This window comes from Eleutherodactylus coqui, chromosome 1 (genome assembly GCF_035609145.1).
Source record: "Eleutherodactylus coqui strain aEleCoq1 chromosome 1, aEleCoq1.hap1, whole genome shotgun sequence".
In the NCBI taxonomy this organism is placed as follows: Eukaryota; Metazoa; Chordata; class Amphibia; order Anura; family Eleutherodactylidae; genus Eleutherodactylus; species Eleutherodactylus coqui.
The window spans coordinates 7,881,489-7,902,444 of NC_089837.1; the positions used below are offsets into that span (position 1 = coordinate 7,881,489).

The 20,956-nt window shown below is 44.4% G+C and overlaps 1 protein-coding gene across 1 annotated transcript in view; it reads left to right on the plus strand.

The window, feature by feature from the left end:
- LOC136571726 (vomeronasal type-2 receptor 26-like) overlaps window positions 1-20,735 on the plus strand; it is a 57,666-nt gene extending 36,931 nt beyond the window's left edge. The window contains exons 5-6 of the mRNA XM_066589000.1: window positions 19,594-19,717; window positions 19,828-20,735. Coding sequence (XP_066445097.1) covers window positions 19,594-19,717; window positions 19,828-20,735 — 1,032 coding nt within the window. The remainder of the gene's footprint in view (window positions 1-19,593; window positions 19,718-19,827) is intronic.
- The last annotated feature ends 221 nt before the right edge of the window (window positions 20,736-20,956 follow it).

Genomic DNA, 20,956 nt, shown 5'->3' on the forward strand with positions numbered 1-20,956 from the left:
TTATACAAAAAATAGTAGGCGTATCAGAGGTTGAACTGCTTTACAGAGGTCGACCTGTTTTTCTGGTAAGTGATTTTGTCTTCTCTATAAACAATGCTTTATTTGTTTGTTTGTAGACATCGTGTCTGGTACCCTGATTATCATCACACTCTACATTCTAATTGCATGCCCTACCTAGACAGCAGTACAAAGCATTCCATACAACCTTTTGATCAGTGTAACGAGATAATCAAGATCTTTGGAGACATGATGGACACTTAAGATTACACCTCTACATAATGTAATTAAGTACTAGGCTAAATGTACAAGCATTTAGCAGACCTTTTCATAGGACACAGAATAGAGTGTACAATTTTAGGCCTACAGCCTCCGGAAACGTATATTACAGATGGATGAAATGTATACATATATAAGTTTTCATGTTCATAACCCTCACAGTCCCCCATTTTGAAACAGTCCATCTTGAAAAGAGCCTTTGTAGTGGTACTATCAAGGGTGCTAAGCCACCCCCGCCGGTCTTTCTATCCTCTTCGCCGGATCCCCACTGTTGTTGCTCTTTTACGTATGACTGTTTTAACGATATCGTAGAGGGAGCGATTCCAGATAATTTGCTTGTCTCCGTATCCCACAGAATGTCCATAAATTGCAAACACTCAAAAGAATGAACAAAAGAAACAGTATTAGTAAAGGGTGAAACATAAAATCCATCATCTTTCCTGCAATAGGTGACCATTCAGTAAAAATATCATACCAGTTATACTCTGTGTCCCTGGATCTTAGTACCTAGGCTGACTAGCTTATCTCCTACCCATACATTTTTCTAATTCCATAAGGGAGAGGTTAGTAACATCCAAATGCTTTTAAAGGTATTCAGTATCTATCATTAGTCTTACAATTCTACCCAAGGATACTGTCAGAGTTGACATAGGGATAGCATCTGGGTACCACTAGTACCTTAATGTTGCTTCAGCATCTGGCAAAAAGGTGTAAGTTTCTGTAAATCTATGTATCACCGATATGTTCTGTATACATCCAGACAATGGAGTGGTGAGATTATACATATTGGGGGCCAACTTCTGTCAGCATATAGATGAAGCAGGTAACACCGTCCAATCACATATGCTGATTGAAGGCTGCTGGAAACATGGCTCATATGCGGCTGTACTCCGTCCGCATGCTAGGCCATCCAGTGTTTCTTCACAGTTCTCTATACCATGGGTTTTATTTTCACTATCAATCATCGTACCTGTGAACTTGGGCAACCAATATTGTAAAGCATATAGAGGCGGTCCGAACACCACAGGTAGTACTACAGACTTACACATCAGGCTTGTGTCCTTTACATCATAAAATCATTTCCCCAGTGCTATACTCATCAGAGCATTCTACACCATCAGCCCCGGGCCGTATCCAGGATGCTACTGGAATTACATTATTGAGAATATTTCTCCACAATTTTTCATTATTTGTCATCACATCTGACCGCTTTATCCCTCTCGTGAATCATATATACATATTGCAGGCTACATTGTGTATAGTTCATGAATTTACTCATATTTACAAACAAATCCTTTTAAACCGCAAAACCAGATTAAAAAGCGTTAATACATCCTTATCATATCCTAATGCAAGACATCGGGGGAGGAACAAGGAAGGCATGCATTGTGCCTGAACATTTATCAATTTAGAAACATCCTGTCCTACCCCAGCCATTTTATTCTTCATCACCTCTAAATCTATAGAGTTCAGAACCCCTACACCTGTACCAATTCCCCCTAATAGGGTATCATACCATTTTCGTTTTCCTCTGGTGCAGGGTTTCATTGCCTGAAGAGAAATATTATAATGCAATATGGTTTTCTGGCTCTTTGTGGATGATAAGGGGTGTCAAATGCCTGGGAGTTACCCAGGGCAGACATGAAGTGTTGCATTATTTCACCTGTGAAATGTGTACCTCTATCTGACTCGATTACCTCTGGTACCCCGTATCTGCAGATTACCTTATTCATGAGCTTCTTTTCGGTTACCTGCTCATTTACTTTTGTAACAGGGTACGCCTCCAACCTGAAAAACATCAACAACAAGCACATATTCATACTTCCCAACACGTGGGAGCTGAATGTCGTCAATTTGCAATCCCTGAAATGGGTAGAGTGGTCCTGGCAAGTGCCTTTGTGGTCAATTTACTTCTACCCTGTTGCTTACGGCATAGCTCATGCAAAACTGGACAAATGATGTAGCAGCTACTGAGAACCCAGGGGGCAACCCTTTCTCTCTCAAGCGTAGGTAACATAGCTGCCTTCGATAGGTGAGTCTTTCCATGGATCAGCTGGGCCATCATGGGGTACAGGGATCGTGGTAGGCAAGTTACTGACTGTTTGCCATACGCCACCCTGTTCTACTGCTCCCATATTAGTCCATTTATCTTTTTCTTCTTTGCTGGCTTGTGACTGTAATGTCTTTAGTACATCAATGTTCAAATTTTTATCAAAGTCCAAATCATAGTCTCTGACTTGTGCGGTCAGTATCTTCTTTTCTTCTTTCTTCCACGGCTTGAGGGCCGCTGTCTGCGCTGAAGTCTGCTAGGGCGTTGCCTTTTGCTTCTGCACTGTTGGCTTTAGTATGAGCTTTCACCTTCAGGATTGCTACTTTGTCTGGTAGGAGTAGGGCTTTCATAAGGTTCTGTACTGCTACACCATTCTCAATGGGTTGTCCTACAGAAGTTTAAAAATGTCTGGCCTTCCATATTGGGCCGTAACCATGATCTATGCCGAATACATACCAGGAGTCAGTGTAAATGGTTACCTTCTGTCACTCTACACGCCTCAGTGAGGGCCTTCAGTTCCGCTTCTTGTATCGAGACATGCGGAGGCATTCTGCTTTTAGAGATCTTGTTGTGTGAACATCTGGTGTGGAGTCGTCAATCACCCTGGTACCATCTATAAAATACAACTCAAAATATGTATTAACAAGGGGTGTCAATAACTCTTTAAAACTTAAACTTTTCTTGTTGCATCAATGCTAGACAATCATGCTGATATTCTATTCTAAATAGATCACGTTCTTATTTGCAAAAATTTTTAAAAATAGCTGATCTGTAATACATAGATCACCTATGCATCCCCCTCCCCCATTTGATCACCTATGCCTCCCCCTCCCCCATTTGAAACAGGATACTCGATTGGAAGAAGAGTAGCCGGGTTCACCATTGAAAAGAAATATTAAAGGGGGGGCATGAGCAAAGCACATTGCAACCTTATTTGACGAGCTAGAGACAGGTGTTTAGGTTGTACTTGAGTGAGTATACTCTGGATGTCATGAGGGGTGAGAACCACTAGGGGGTAGTCCAGGACCAACTCAGAAGATTTGTCAACCATTGCTTGTACTGCTGCCACCGCACAGACACAGGAGGGGGCTCCTCGGGCTACCGGAGTAATACCCAAGTGACCGTGGACGTCCTCCATGTTTTTGCGTCAATACTGCTGTCGCATGAAAGGCCAGGGACGGCAGTATGAGACAAGTCCCAAAAAGGTGCGAAGCTTTGGCAGCAGAAGAAGATACAGAAATGGCTTGAACTGCAGCCCTGCGTCGTTCTGTGAGATGTCTGCCTTCTTGAGCTAGACAACAACCTTTTGTTTACAAAGCTGTAATTTTTCCTTTTTAAGCCTTGCAGCCATTTTCTGCTAAAAAAAAAAATTTTAGAAGAGAAATAGATGCAGATTGACATGTTTCAGATCCTCAACACAAAGCTGGAAAGTCATTAACATTTTGCAACAGCACAGTCCCCTCAGGCGGAGTCCAAGCCTGCAGGACAGTTACATAAATGCCCTTTTGTCTGAAAAAGGGCCGGAGATTCAGACTGTCTCCACTCTGGTTTATTATCTATGACCTTAGGGATTCCAATAGACCTTCTACAAAGGCCATACTAAGTACATGTTTACCCATCTCTTCTATGCCCCTATATCCCAGATCTGACAAACGTTGTTGAAGGGGGGGCATAGAATTGTTTTACACTTTCTTCCTTCTCTTTGTGTGATATTAGAAAGAGACAAGGAGGATTCTCTCAATTTTTTTTTCTTTTCCCCCAATGTTTCAGACAAATTAAAAATATTTTACCACTTCTCAATTCTCTATGTTTAATTTTATCCCAATCTGTGCCACAATAGTCTTTTACATAATTTTAGATTATCGTTCCCACTGCCTTCCCTGTTTTACATCTGCTCCTATTCCACCCTCCGCTCCCTGCATCTCTTTCTTGTCCTCATGCTTCCACTCACTAGCCTAGGATCTAGTGAGCATAGGCATAACCGGTTTGCACCGAGGAGCTCCGCAAGCAGGGCAGCTCTCTCTCCAATCCGGGTTCTGTTGTCCACAATGCCAGCAGGTCCATCCCTCCAGTCCAATGTTTGACCTTGGAGTGGATGACTTGGCATAGGGTGGGGAGGAGACGGTTGGAATTGAGATGAAGGAGGGGGTGAAGATGGAAGAGGGAACTAACCCGACAATGAGAGAACATCTTTGAATTCTTTTCTCATTTCATTTTCAGCTACTGAACAGTATATATATATATAATACAACATACTTCCTGTATAGCCAAATATAACCAATTCTTAATTCAGATTTCTTTGCAAAGACAAGTAGGTCTTCTAAAGCCCAGTACTCCCCACCCTTTGAAATTTATCTTATCTTCTATAGAACACAGAAACTTGTCCAGACAGATAGCTGTATAACTGGTTCCACTGCCTGTGACTATCTTCCTGGGCTGTCTATTTAAGATTAACCCAGAATGTAATACACTTGCCCCCACCTTACAAAAACTGCAAATTCACACTCACTAAGGGGGGTTTTATTCATTCCTATACGGACTGATAATATGTGAAGTAGAAATTGGGATTGTATTTACTGTACACCAGACTTCCAATAATGAGCGAATTATGTATAGATAAGAAAAACTCTTAGTACCGCGGTTTTTACACAATTTGCTCAGAATAGGCTACCCAATGACAAACACAATACAACTTATGCCCATTTCTACCCACATACTGATATTCACCACACTGCGACCATTCAGCGGCCAATATATTATAGGGGGCTTTATTCCACCCTGGCATAATTAACAATTCATCGGATACTTCTTTGTTCTTAGCTACCGACATTTTCATACTATTGCAAATTTTCTTAAACAGCGACATTTTCACACTATGCCAGATTATCACAAGAAATTCTTCAACTATCAGTTTATCAAAATTTTCCTTTAAAACAAACTAGTGTATTACTCTCTGCGTAATCCGGTTCACAGCGCCATTTATGTATTACTGGAAGGAGTAAGACTTAGTTCAAATTACGCTTTATAGAGAGTTAGACACTATAAAAGGTTCATACTGTAGTTGATTGGGACCCTAATAAGTGGGATGGGGACCAATATTCACACCTTATCCTCTTTACCAGCAGTATGGACAATGGCTGGCGGTTTATGTACACCAAGAGGCTTATTGTTTTTATTCTTTCACACACATAAAACAATTGTTTGTTTCACTATTTTCTTATGCAGTTTTCCATACCTTATCCTCTTTACCAGCACTATGGCCAATGGCTGGCGGTTTATGTACACCAAGAGGCTTATTATTATTATTATTATTATTTTCTTTATGCACTCTTCAAATAAAATACTGTTGTTCATTGAAGATGAATTACACTTTAAATAGAACTTTTGTTATTAATTTGACTAAAGTACTTATCAGGTGTTTCAAGTACACAATTATCTCATATTAATATCTTAATTCAATAATATTCAAATTAACACAACCCAATATTTTTGAATTCCACATATTCCACGAATCTGTATATACATATATACACTGTGGTAATCCTGGGCTATTATCTCACACAACTAGTCTCAGGAATAAAATTAGATAATTAGATGCCCCTCCTTTGGTCACTCCATTTGTTCAAGTGGGAGACTTAACATGGAGTCTAAGAGTGACCTTCACTCTATACATTACCACAATATACATATATATACACCAACATCCACTTAAAATGGAGACACACTTCTCACCTAGGCTGGACTGTGTGTAGGGTGGAGCAAGACCTGTTCCTATTGTTCTTCCCTCCCATCTCCTTACATCACCTAGCTCCACCCCCTGTGGTCTGGCTCAGCATTTGGTCATTTTTGCTTCATTTCGTTTCTGGTTACCGGACAGTATACACCATATAACACAGTCTAACTCTCATACAGGTCCTTCCATTTATACACACACATAAAGACAAAAACATTTGCATGTCAGTTACTAAAGTGTCAGTACTTTTTTAAGTGTCAGTACTTCCTCACTTGTCTAAAAGTGTCGGTACTTCCCAACCCTGCTTATTTCCCCCCGTCTCAACTACTTCTCTTATACCTATAAGAGGATCCCATCAGGGATTTTATCCCCTGAAAATTTTAGGCTTCCCTGGTACAATTTATACCATGCCTTTCAGAGATCGGCAAGCGGGTTTCATATTCTGTACTTCCTCACCCTGCATATTCTGTACACTGACCATGCAAAGTAACAAATAAAGACAATAACAGTTAAACACCCGCACAGCATATTCAGCCCACCATATGAATTCTTAAAAAGCTTGAAGATTTATAAGAGGCATGCACTTCTTACCCCTCGGACAGGAAAGGAGCAGCCAGGAAGCACGGATAGATTGTGGCAAGATAAAACCTTACCTTACTGCGCAGTTTTTGTCAATCCGTGGTTCCGAGTGGCTCCTTATCCCATCTGGGTCCGGGGGGGGTTCGAGGTGTAGGTGGTCCTCTTGTTCCATCAAGCCCCGCGTTCGGGCGCCAATTACTGATAGGGATTTTTCCATGTTACGTTAATATGCTGTGGGGTTCCAAATCAGAGGTGGTTATGGCGGCCACCGTGAGAAAGCAATAGACACAGGCATCACGGTCGTGTCTTAGAGCAATCTGAGTTTATTTCGTACATTGACTTATTCTTATACAAAAAATAGTAGGCGTATCAGAGGTTGAACTGCTTTACAGAGGTCGACCTGTTTTTCTGGTAAGTGATTTTGTCTTCTCTATAAACAATGCTTTATTTGTTTGTTTGTAGACATCGTGTCTGGTACCCTGATTATCATCACACTCTACATTCTAATTGCATGCCCTACCTAGACAGCAGTACAAAGCATTCCATACAACCTTTTGATCAGTGTAACGAGATAATCAAGATCTTTGGAGACATGATGGACACTTAAGATTACACCTCTACATAATGTAATTAAGTACTAGGCTAAATGTACAAGCATTTAGCAGACCTTTTCATAGGACACAGAATAGAGTGTACAATTTTAGGCCTACAGCCTCCGGAAACGTATATTACAGATGGATGAAATGTATACATATATAAGTTTTCATGTTCATAACCCTCACAGGGTGGAGCTAGATGATGTAATAGTACGTAGTAATGTTTCATCCCTCTTCTCGACAAGGGAGGGGGTGAGGATTTTGAGCAGCTAGTAAAAGTTTTTTGTTTTGTTTTTTTTCTCCTGTCCTCAAATTTTGATAAGACTGCAGGCAGGAACAGACTAATAATGAATTCACTTAAAGGGATCTCACATTTCAAATATTAGTAGGTGTTTGTAGATTATTCTGCCCCGATGTAACTCATGTTTCTGTTATTGGTGCTGACATTTTACAGGCCTTATCTGCATCCATCAAATCTTTTTACAATGTTGTAATAACTTAAACCCGGCTACTATTCTTCCAATTGAGTACCCTGGTTTAAAGGGGGGGAGGAGAAGGCATAGGTGATCTAGGTATTGCAAGTCAGCCATTTTAGGTATTGCAAGTCAGCCATTTTAGGTATGGCAAGTCAGCCATTTTAGGTATTGCAAATCAGCCATTTTTAAATTTTTTTTGCAAGTCATTTTTACATTTTTTAAATTTTTTGCAACAAGATTCTGATCTTTTTCAAATAGAATACCAGCCTGATTGTCTAGCAGTGATGCAACAAGAAAATTTAAGTTTTAAAAAAGTTACTGAAAGCCCTTGTTAATAATGCATATTTTGAGTTGTTTTTTATAGATGGTACCAGGGTGATTGACAACTCCACACTGGATATGCAGTGGTCACACAACAAGATGTCCTAAAAGCAGAATGTCTCCGCATGTCGCAGTACAAGAAGCGGATCTAAAGGCCCTCACTGAGGCGTGTAGAGTGGCAAAAGGTAAGACGGCAAACATTTACACTGACTCCCGGTATGCATTTGGCATAGCTCATGATTAAGGCCCAACATGGAAGGCCAGACAGTTTTTTACCACAGCAGGACAGCCAATTAAGAATGTTGCAGCGGTGCAGAGTCTCATGGAGGTCCTACTTCTACCTGACAAAGTGGAAAGCTCACACCAATTCCTACACCGGAGAAACAAGAGGCAATGCCATCACAGACCAAACAGCAAAAGCAGCGGCTCTCAAGCCGTGGAAGAAAGAAGAAAAGAAGAATTTGACAAAAACTTGGACTTTGATATGAATTTACAGTTACAAGCCAGCAAAGAAGAAAAGGAAAAATGGACTAAAAAGGGACGGCATATGGTGAACAGTCAACAGAACTTGCTTACCATAGTCCCTGTGCCCCATGATGGCCCAGCTGACGCACGGAAAGACGCACCTCTCAAAGCAGCAATGATGTCGATGCTTGAACGACGACGGGTGGCTCCTTGGTTTTCTGTAGCTGCTGCATCATTTGTCCAATTTTGCATGATCTTTGCCGTAAGCAACAGGGCAGAAGTAAAATTTGCCACATAACACTTGCCTAGACCACTCTACCCATTTCAGGGATTGCAAATTGGCTACACTCAGCTCCCACTTGTTGGGAAGCATGAATATGTGCTTGTTGTTGTTGATGTCTTTTCAGGTTGGAGACCTACTCTGTTACCAAAGTAAATAAGCAGGTAACCGCACGGAAGCTCATGAATGAGGTAATCCGCAGATACGGGGTACCAGAAGTGATTGAGTCAAACAAAGGTACATACTTCACAGGTGAAATAATGCAACACATCATGTCTGTTTTGGGTATATTCCAGGCTTTTCACACACCCTACCGTCCGCAGAGTAGTGGGAAAGTAGATACAAAAGACAATGAAGAAAATGGGCAAATCTTGAATTGAGTGTCTCCCATTAGTTTTTCTTTTTCTCAGGAGGGTACATGCCTCAGTATCAGAGTTTGGTGAATGATTTTCTTGTTAATGTTGTCATAGGCCTCTCCAAGGAATTGTCAATAATGTATTCTGTAGTCTCTGCTTTTCTCCAAGGTCCTACAGATGAGTGTCACAATCTAAAACCAGGTGACAGGGTCTATGTGAAAAAGTTTGAGCGAGAAACCCGGTTTAAAAGTCCTTACCAGATGTTGTTCACCACCCCAACTGCAGTCAAGCTCGAAGGAAAGCCCACTTGGATCCACACTTCGCACTGAAAGAACTCATGATCCCGCATATCCTTTACATGCTATAATGTGGTACAATTCCTCTAACACACACCTTTGACTACTGTACACTAGCCCCCTGTTTCAGAACAAATTAATATAATCAAATGTGCAATATGAAGCCTACACTGAGGGTGAGAATCCAACACCGCATCGTGCTAAGAGAGACGCTCCAGGTGACAGGTTTGATCCACGTGTATACATAGATGCAATAGGAGTGCCAAGGGGGGTGCCAGATGAATTTAATTCTAGAGATCAGGTTAAAGCAGGTTTTGATTCCTTATTTGCTTTTGTCACTGTTAATAATAATGTAGATTGGATGAATTATATCTATTACAATCAGCAGAGGTTTGTAAACTACACCAGAGATGCTTCACAAGGGTTAGCTGACCAGTTAGGGCCCACTGCATCCATGGCCATAGAGTGGCCGTGGATATGATTTTAGCAGGAAGAGGTGGGGTATGTAATTTCTTGTTTGTGTATTATCCCTTTAATGTGACCAAAATTTCCCTTGTTTGAAAAAAATGAAGAGCCAGTTCCGATAATGCCAACCACGTACGTTACCAGAAGAATGGAGAAATGTATCAGTACTGCGCCTGCCCAGGTCTCATAAGATGGACTGTCAGTGGAATTCCCATTTGCCTAGGGAAAGTGCAGAAGACCTTAGGTTCCGGCGAGGGCACACCCTGCGGGGTGTTAACTCGTACAGATAGAGGGTATGGATGCCCGGAAATAAGCCCAGGGAATCCATGGCCTCCTTCTGAGGTGAGGTAGGGATCCCTCCCTCTTAGGAGTAGCGACTTACGGGCAGTGGAGAAACCCTGACGCAAAGGAGAGACGACCGAGGAAGAGTGCAAAGTCTGATGCTTGATCACCATATTAAGTTTTTTAGGGGGGTTTGTGAGGATATATATATATATATATATATATATATATATATATATATATATATATATATATATTGCCAAATGTTTTTTTATGCTTTATACCTATATGCAAGTGTTATTCAATTCCAAATGAGAAAAAACTTATATGTCGCCTTACATCAGATATTCCAAGAGGCCTTGCCAGGCGAAGACAAAAACGTATCTTGAACAAAATGTATTTTAAACACAGCAAAGAAGAATCGGACGAAGGCCGCGTGTACTTGGCCGTTTTCCCAGAAGCCCATATCAAGATTTTCTGAACTTTCACGGTCCCAGGCCGGAAATCCGGACTTCCCATATATGGAGAATGCATGCTTAAGCCGCTTTCTTAGAATTGAGTGGGTGATTCTTTGCACTGGAGTTAATTAAATACGTGATTTTCTGTACATAAGCCAGAGGCGCCAGTATCAAGATAATGACTGTTATATGATTTTCACTGTCTCAGGCCGGAAATCCGGACTTCCCGTATATGGTTATTAGCCCATCACCCCTTGCTGGGGATGGGACAAAGGGTATAAGATCTCATGTAATCTGTAATAAAGCACGACGTCGGCACAGCTGAGAGCCATGTCCCGTGTGAGAAACTATACCAGACCTCTGTGTGGTGTCTATTCTTACCGCCGGCAGCGGGGCAAGTGGGGTGGGCCCGATTGGTGCTGTACTTAGAATAAAATATTACCCTGATACCTACAGCCTGACAAACTACAAACAAAAAATGGAATCCGAGATAGGCCCAAGGCAAAATGTGTGACATCCTAAAGTCTCCACACCACAGTCTCTAAATTAGTGTTATGGGGTCACCAGGCCGGCATGTTATCTCTACTATAGATTTCTCATATTCTACTATCATGCATGTAGACACTTGTAATGTTTATTCCTGTCTGGAGAGGGTCAAAGATGGTTAGAAATAGAGAGCGAGCACCAAAATGCTCGGGTGCTCGTTGCTCGAGTCGAGCTTTCTGTGATGCTCGAGTGTTCGTTTCAAGTAACGAACCCCATTGAAGTCAATGGGTAACTCGAGCATTTTTCGTATATCGCCAATGCTCGCTAAGGTTTTCATTTATGCAAACCTTCAAAACCTACGAAAGTGATGGAAACGACACAGATACGGATAAGGCAGGCGAGGGGCAACATGCAGGGCTGCATCTCAGGTTCCCAGGTCTCACTATTAAGCCACAATAGCGGCAAGAGTGCCCCCCGCCCAACAATTTTTACTTCGGACAAACCCTCATTAGCAAGGCACACCTTAGCTAAGCACCACACTACCTCCAACCAAGCAAAATCACTGCCTGTGGGACACACCGCTGCCTATTCTCCTGGGTTACATGCTGACCACCCAGCCCTAGACATTTTTTTTTTTTTTTAAGTGCCAGGCAGGTACAACTCTGCTATGGCAAGTCTCTGTGCACCCGCAGCATGGGTGACAAGCAGGAACACACAGATGGTACAGAAAGAAATCCCATTGCAGTGCCCCGGATAGCTGTGGTTACGTGAGAGGAAATACATATTGGCTGCTCCCCACACGCTATGCCCTAGTCAGTCTGGGTTGTTTTTCGGGCCAGATAGGTAGAACAATGCGATGGGAAGACTCAGTGCACCCATAGTATACACAGACCCCTGTAATATTCCTGTAGCAAAGGCATAAGCTGAACCCAGTAACAGTTATGTGGCAGAAGTCTAGGGAGACCCCAGTAACATTTCTGTAGTAACAGTATAGACAGACCCCAGTAACATTTCATTAGTAGAAGTATAGGCAGACCCCTGTAACATTTCTGTAGCAGCAGTATTGGCAGACCCCTGTAACATTTGTGTAGCAGCAGTATATGCAGACCCCTGTAACATTTTTGTAGCAGCAGTATAGGCAGACCCCAGTACCATTTCTGTAGAAGTAAAGGCAGACCCCAGTAACATGTCTGTCGCCGCTGTATAAGCAGACCCCTGTAACATTTATGTAGCAGAAGCATAGGCAGACCCCAGTACCATTTTTGTAGCAGAAGTATACGCAGACCCCAGTAACATTTCTGTAGTAACAGTATAGGCAGATCCCAGTAACATTTCTGTAGCAGAAATATAGGCAGACCCCTGTAACATTAACGTGGCAGCAGTATTGGCAGACCCCAGTAACATCCTTGTGGCAGCAGTATAGGCAAACCCCTGTAAAATTAACGTGGCAGCAGTATAGGCAGTCCCTAGTAACATCCTTGTGGCAGCAGTATAGGAAGACCCCTGTAACTTTCTTGTAGCACAAGTATAGGCAGGCAGACCCCAGCAAAATTTCTGTAGTAATAGCATTGGCCAACCTCTGAAACATTGGGATACCATGAGCGTAGGCGAAGGCCGGAAAAATTAGTTGGATAAGAGTGTAGGCTTGGGCCCCAAAAATTAGTGAACCAAGAGTACAAGTGTACCTATGAAAAATTTATCAACCGAGAGGGCAGGTGAAACCCATAAACATTTTTTTAAATATACAGCTCACTGTTGCTTAATTTGTAACAGAGCCTGTAGGCAGCCCTGTTGAAAAAAATGGTTCATGTTACAGTCTCAATACTTTTGAAACTTAGAAAAATTGTAAAAACACTGGTAGATGTAGATGAGCCTTTTGGGCCGCAGAAAAATTGGCCGTTCAGTCATGTTGTTTCTGGAGGAGGAGTAGCAGGAGGAGGACTAATGTCAGAGACACATTGACAAAGCTAAATGCCCCGTTTTACCGGTAACAGAGAATAGTGCTTTTATCTGCAGTTGCAGTGAAAAGAATCTTTAGCTTCCGCTGCTCTCCGCCGGTGGAGAAGAGAAGTCTGGGGAAATCCAGGCTTTGTTCATCTTTATGAGTGTAAGCATGTGAGCACTGGCAGTTGACAGGCGGGTACGCTTGTCCGTGATGATTCCCCCAGCTACACTAAACACCCTCTTTGACAAGACGCTAGCGGCAGGGCAAATCAGCACCTCCAAGGCATACAGCGCGAGTTCGTGCCAAGTGTCCAGCTTTGACACTCAATAGTTGTATGGAGCTGAGGCATCACGGAGGACGGTGGTACGATCGACTATGTACTCCCTCACCATCTTCATACAGTGCTCCCTCCGACTCAGCCTTGACTGGGGAGTGGTGACGCAGTCTTGCTGGGGATCCATAAAGCTGGCAAAGGCCTTAGAGAGTGTTCCCCTGAACATGCTGCCTGATCTCTGCGCCTCCCCTGCTACTTGGCCCTTGGAACTGCGCCTTCTGCCGCTAGCGTTGTCAGATGGGAGGTTTACCATCAGTTTGTCCACCAGGGCCCTGTGGTATTGCATCACTCTCGGGAATGAGAGTGGAAAGGTTCTCCTTATACCGGGGGTCGAGAAGGGTGTACACCCAGTAATCCGTAGTGGCCAGAATGCGTCTAACGCGAGGGTCACGAGAAAGGCAGCCTGACATGACGTCAGCCATGTGTGCCAGGGTACCAGTACGCAAGACATGGCTGTCCTCACTAGGAAGATCACTTTCAGGATCCTCCTTCTCCTCCTCGTCCACAGGCCATACACGCTGAACAGATGGGAGGCAAGCAGCATGGGTACCCTCAGCAGTGGGCCTAGCTGTCTCTTCCTTCTCCTCCTCCTCCTCCAAAACGTGCTGAGATAAAGACATGAGGGTGCTCTGACTATCAAGTGACATACTCTCTTCCCCCGTCTTCTGTTCCGATCGCAAAGCGTCAGCCTTTATGCTTTGCAGCGAACTTCTCTGCAGGCATAGCAGAGGAATGGTGATGCTAATGATTGCAGCATCGCCACTCACCATCTGGGTAGACTCCTCAAAGTTTCCATGGACCTGGAAGATGTCTGCCATCCAGGCCCACTCCTCAGTAAAGAATTGGGGAGGCTGACTCCCACTACGCCGCCCATGTTGGAGTTGGTATTCCACTATTGCTCTATGCTACTCATAGAGCCTGGCCAACATGTGGAGCGCAAAATTCCACTGTGTGGGCACGTCGCACAGCAGCCGGTGCTCTGGCAGATTAAACCAACGTTGCAGGGTCCGCAGGGTGGTAGCATCCGTGGTGGACTTGCGGAAATGTGCACAGACGCGGCGCACCTTGCCGAGCAGGTCTGACAAGTAGGGGTAGTTTTTTAGAAACTGCTGAACCACCAGATTGAAGACGTGGGCCAGGCATGGCATGTGTGTGAGGCTGCTGAGCTGCAGAGCCGCCACCAGGTTACGGCTGTTGTCACACACGACCATGCCCGGTTGGAGGCTCAGCGGCGAAAGCCAGATGTCGGTCTGCTCAGTCAGACCCTGCAGCAGCTCGGGGGCCGTGTGCCTCTTGTCACCTAGGTTAAGTCATTTCAGCACGGCCTGCTGACGCTTGCCCACCACTGAGCTGCCGCGCGCTACCGACTGCTGGTGACGTGCTGCTCACATTTCCTAATTGATAGGTAGAGGTTGCGTAGGAGGAGGGGGAGGGTTTAGAGGAGGTGGCATAGACCACCGCAGATACCAGAACTGAGGAAGGACCCGCAATTCTGGGTGTGGGTAGTACGTGTGCGGTCCCTGGCTCTGACTCATCCCAGCCTCCACCAAATTCACCCATTGTGCCGTCAGGGAGATATAGTGGCCCTGCCCGCCAGTACTTGTCCACATGTCCATGGTTAAGTGGACCTTCCCAGTAACCGCGTTGGTGAGGGCACGATTGATGATGCGGGAGACGTGCTGGTGTAGGGCTGGGACAGCACACAGGAAAAAATAGTGGCCACTGGGGATCGAGTAGCGTGGGACCGTCGCCGCCATCATGTTTTTGAAAGCCTCTGTTTCCACAAGCCTGTATGGCAGCATCTCCAGGCTGATCAATTTTGCAACGTGCACGTTTAAAGCTTGAGCATGCGGGTGCATGGCGGTGTATTTGCGCTTCCGCTCCAAGGCTTGCGCTAGCGAAAGCTGGATGCTGCGCTGAGAGACATTGTTGGATGGGGCCGAGAACAGTGGAGGTGAGGGTTTGGGTGCAGGCCGGGAGGCGCTCGTGCCTGTGTCCTGAGAGGGAGGTTGGATCAGAGTGGCGGGTTGGAACCAGGGGAAGAGGCAGTGGTGCGACCCGGAGGTGGTGAACGGCCTTTGTCGCACCTCGTGGGGTGCTTGGCCATCATATATCTGCGCATGCTGGTGGTGGTGAGGCTGGTACTGGTGGCTCCCCGGCTGATCTTGGCGCGACACAGGTTGCACACCACTGTTCGTCGGTCATCCGTGCTCTCACTGAAAAACATCCACACCTTTGAAGACCTGGGCCTCTGCAGGGTAGCTTGGTGCGAGGGGGTGCTTTGGGAAACAGTTGGGGGAGTCTTCACTCTGGCCCTGCCTCTACCCCTGGCCACCCCACTGCCTCTTCCCACGTGCCCTGCTGCTGCACTTGCCTCCCCCTCTGAAGACCTCTTCTCAGTTGGCTTAGCGAACCAGGTGGGGTCAGTCACCTCATCGTCCAGCGGCTCTTCCTCCGAATCCTCTGTGAGCTCCTCCCTCAGACTTACTGCCCTTACTACTACCTCACAGATAGACAACTGTGTCTCATCATCATCGACCTCCTCGCCCACAGAAAGCTCTTGAGACAGTTGCCGGAAGTCCCCAGCCTCATCACCCGGACCCCGGTTGGGCATAGGTCACAACAAACTCCTCAGGTGGGAGAGGAACCATTTTTTCCCAATCAAGGCGGGGCCCGAGAACAGTTCCTGGGAGTCTGTCTGCTCATCAGAATGTGTCATTTTCATGGAGTGAGGAGGCTGGGAGGAAGGCGGAGCAGCAGCCAGAGGATTCAGAGTTGCAGCAGTGGACGGCGTAGAAGACTGGGTGGTCGATACATTGCTGGATGCATTTTCTGCTATCCACGACAGGACCTGCTCACACTGCTGATTTTGTAATAAAGGTCTACCACGTGGACCCATAAATTGTGATATGAAGCTGGGGACCCCAGAAACTTGCCTCTCTCCTAATCCCGCAGCAGCCGGCTGCGATTCACCTCGACCAGGAACTCAGCCTGTGCCCACACCCTCACTTGGACCTCCGCGTCCTCGCCTGCATCCACGGCCACGTCCTCTGGGCCTACCCAGAATACAGCAGACACAGAGCGGTGTAAAAAATTAGGCAATTATTTGCCTGCACTTGGAGGCTGACAGCGGTTATGTTACGCACACTGTAGGCCAAAAAAATTATACGCTAGGCTGCAGAAAGGCCTAGCTGGCTAATAGTGAGCAACTATAACTCCTAGCAGCCACGCAGTAAACTGCACAAGCGCACAGGTAACCCTAAGCAGGAATGTTTTGTTCAGTTTTTTTTTAAAAAACTAGCCGCCTAGATAGCGTGTATATGTCTTTCCCTCTATCAGCAGCTGTGGCCGTACGCTGTGCATGAAGTTGACAGGATGCACAGAGCAGTGTAAAAAATTAGGCAATTATTGGCCTGCACTTGGAGGGCCACAGCGGTTATGTTACACACACGGTAGGCCAAAAAAATTATACGCTAGGCTGCAGAAAGGCCTAGCTGGCCAATAGGGAACAACTACAACTCCTAGTAGCCACGCAGTAAACTGCACACGTGTACAGGTAGCCCTAAGGAGGAGCGTTTTGTTCCGTTTTTTTTTTTAAAAAAACAGCCGCCTAGATAGCGTGTATATGTCTTTCCCTCTATCAGCGGCTGTGGCCGTACGCTGTGCGTGAAGTTGACGGGACGCACAGAGTGATGTAAAAAATTAGGCAATTATTGGCCTGCACTTGGAGGGTTACAGCGGTTATGTAACGCACACTGTGCGCTGAAAAAATTACATGCTGGGCTGCAGAAAGGCCTAGCTGGCTAATAGTGAGCAACTACAACAGTAATGCACACGCTCACAGGTAGCGCTAAGGAGGAGTGGTTTTGGGGTACTTGTTGACAGGATTCTACACTAGCACTGTCCCTGCCTGACCACTACTGCCCCTATACTCTGTATAATTGGCTGCAGACTGACAACGCAATAGTCTGCACAGCCCGAGATGAAAAAAAAAAAAAAAAGCAAAACTGCTCCCAGCTGCCACAACAGTAATGCACACGGTCAGAGGTAGCCCTAAGAAGGACCGTTGGGGTACTTGTTGACAGGATTCTACACTACCACTGTCCCTGCCTCACCAGCACTTTCCCTATACTCTGTATAATAGACTGCAGACTGAGAACGCTATAGCTGTAATGACCTGCACAGCCCGAGATGAAAAAAAAATTGTGCAAAACTGCTCCCAGCCAGCCACAACAGTAATGCACACGGTCAGATGTGGCCCTAAGAAGGACCATTGGGGTTCTTGAAGACGCTAACACTCTCCCTATAGCACCAGTAGCACTCTCCCTAATCTCTGCCAGCGTGTGTCTGAGGCGAGCAGCGGGTGGGACCGCTTTATATACTAGGCGGTCACTTGATCTCACCAGCCACTCACTTCAGGGGGGTGGGATAGGGCTGGAACCTCACAGGAGGAAGTTATAATGCCTTCCCTGCATGTCTATTGGCCAGAAAATGGCGCAAAACATGCAGGGAAAGAAATTGAATTGACTCGAGTACCGTGTGGTGCTCGTCTCGAGTAACGAGCCTCTCGAGTACCCTAATACTCGAGCGAGCATCAAGCTCGGACGAGTACGTTCACTCATCTCTAGTTATAAACCTGTACTACAAAATTCTTCTATGACATTGAGATTTGAAGTTACCTTTTAATATAATAACTTTCATGGTATATCTATTTGCCAAAAGAGGAAATAATTGTGTGTGAGGATGAACAACACACAACCTTTTCTCCTTTGAAATGGAGATATTCCTGCAACTCACTGGAACCGTCATGGGCAGTAAAATGGCACCGCAATATGTCAACTTTTTCATGTCAAAACTGCTAAGTGACCTTCTGGCTTCCTGCTCCATCAAATCATTTGTCTACTTCTGCTACATTAATGATATCATAATCATCTGGACCAGCTCTGACCAAGAACTAATAAAATTCCATGAGATGTAAGGTATTCCACCCCATGACAAACCTGACATTAAGCTACTCACCATAAAACACCACCATAAAAATTTTAAACAACTCAATACAAACATCCCTGTGCCGAAAAACTATTGATTGGCACACATACCTCAGATGGGACAGTTTCCATCCTAAACACATCAAAAAGTCCATTGTCTACAGCCAGGCTATCAGATACAACTGGATCTACTCCAATCCAACAGAGAGGTACATCTATACCATCTTAAAAAAAACATTTTTAAATCGGGGCTATCATCCCACATCAATTGATGACCAAATTACAAGAGCCACCAGGATACCCAGGAATCAATTGCTCTAATACAGAGAGAAGGAATGAAATGACTGTGTACCTCTAGTTGTGGCCTACAATCCGTATCCGGAGGTGATAAGGAAAACCCCAAAGAATCTCCACCATACCTACACAAGAATGACCATCTGAACACCATATTCTTGGACCCTACCCTCTGTGTTTCAGGCAACCTGCAAATTTGAGTAACTTTATAATCAGGAGTCCATTGTCCTCCGACACACAAAATGGAACTTATCCCTGCAATGTAAGGAGCTGTAAGATCTGCTGACATGATACTCTGAAGACAGAAATCCACATTGTAAGTAGCTTCATGCATCATTGGAGAATATGAGAAATCATAGCAGAGATAACACTCTGGCCTGGTGACACCCTAACACCAATTAAGAGATCATAAAATGTTCACCCCTACTCAGCAGACAAGTTAAATATTTACTCCGCTACTCATCCTGTTCTAGTATTAATTTAGTTAATTGTTTTTATTAATCATACCATGTCTGTGCCTTTTCATACGTATGTATATATATATATATATATATATATATATTCTTATATATATACACATACATATGTGCATATATCTTCCTCAGGCTTCTTTGGATCTATTACATTAAGCCTGAGGAAAAACCCTAAGTTGGTTTCAAAGCTTGCCATTAACAGATATATCTACAAGACTATGTGGTTTCTGTTACATTTGTGTACTTCCACATGCAAATAATAAAAATTTCTGTTTACATCAACGAGTATTTGAGACATTCCAGCATGGTGTACAATCCCTTACACGCCCATCATAGAAAAGTATTGGATATGGTTATATGGACTGTGAGAAATTACTGCACAGGGAACATAGATCATTCTAGAAGTTTACTCATGCAAAGTGAATTGTCTTTCTCCCAAGATCCCTGCATCTCAATGTTCAGAGAACTGTTTACCAGGAACTCGTAAAGTCTCCCACTCCAAAATCCATACCTGCTGCTATAATTGTGTCCAGTGCTCCTCAGGAGAAATCTCCAACATTACAGGTATGAAAACATCACGCATAGGTGTGCTCCACTGATGTCTATGGACTAACGGTATATTGACGATGCTTAAGATACTGAATATTTATGGTTTTTATTTTTTGATTTTCCAGACAGTGAAACCTGCATGAAATGTACAGACCTTGATTGGCCCAACAGGAAGAAGGACCGTTGTGTGCCAAAGCAGCTGGAATTTCTCTCATACTCCGATGACACAATGGTCCTGGTTATTTCCCTGGTCTCTACTATATTTTCTTTCCTTACATTCATGATTCTTATTACTTTTATTTTGCACCAAGACACGGCCATCGTGAAGGCTAATAACAAAAACCTGAGCTTCCTCCTTCTGGTTTCCATCATGCTGAGCTTCCTTTGTGTCTTCTTGTTCCTTGGACATCCGGAGGACCTCACTTGCATACTACGTCAGGTCTCATTTGGAATCCTCTTCACAGTAGCCGTTTCTTGTGTCTTGGCCAAGACCATCATGGTTTCCATTGCTTTCAGAGCCACCAAGCCTGACAGTTTCTGGAAATGCTGGATTGGAAGCAAGTGGACTAATTCTTTGGTGGTGTTTTGCACATCCATCCAAGTAATAATCTGTATGGGTTGGTTGGCTCTAGCGCCCCCCTTCCTGGAACTGGACACACATTCCTATCAGAGAAAGATCATTGTGCAGTGCAATGAAGGTTGTGTTATTGGGTTCTACTCTGTCCTGGGTTATATGGGGGTCTTGGCGACTGTTAGCTTTATTATGGCTTTTTTAGCTCGGATATTACCGGACAGTTTTAATGAGGCCAAGTACATCACCTTCAGCATGCTGGTGTTCTGTAGTGTCTGGATTGCCATGATACCGGCTTATCTGAGCACCAGAGGGAAATACATGGTGGCTGTGGAGATATTTGCTATATTGACCTCATGTGCTGGACTTTTAGGGTGTATATTCTTCCCAAAGTGCTACATTATCCTATGGAGACCGGACCTCAACTCAAGAACACGTTTACTGGAGGGAAGAAGCAGATGAGAGATTTACATAGTAGCAAAGAATGTTAGGCTGAATGAAGACAATGTCTATCTAGTTCAGCCTGTTTCAACCCCCCTTGTTGGTCCAGAGGAAGGCAAAAAAAAACAGCAAGTCAATTAGTTCCTATGGAGGGAAAAAAAATCCTTCCTGACTCCATAATGGCAGCCAGAGTAATCCCTGGATCAACATTTGTGATCAAAAACCTTGCTGGTTATTGAACC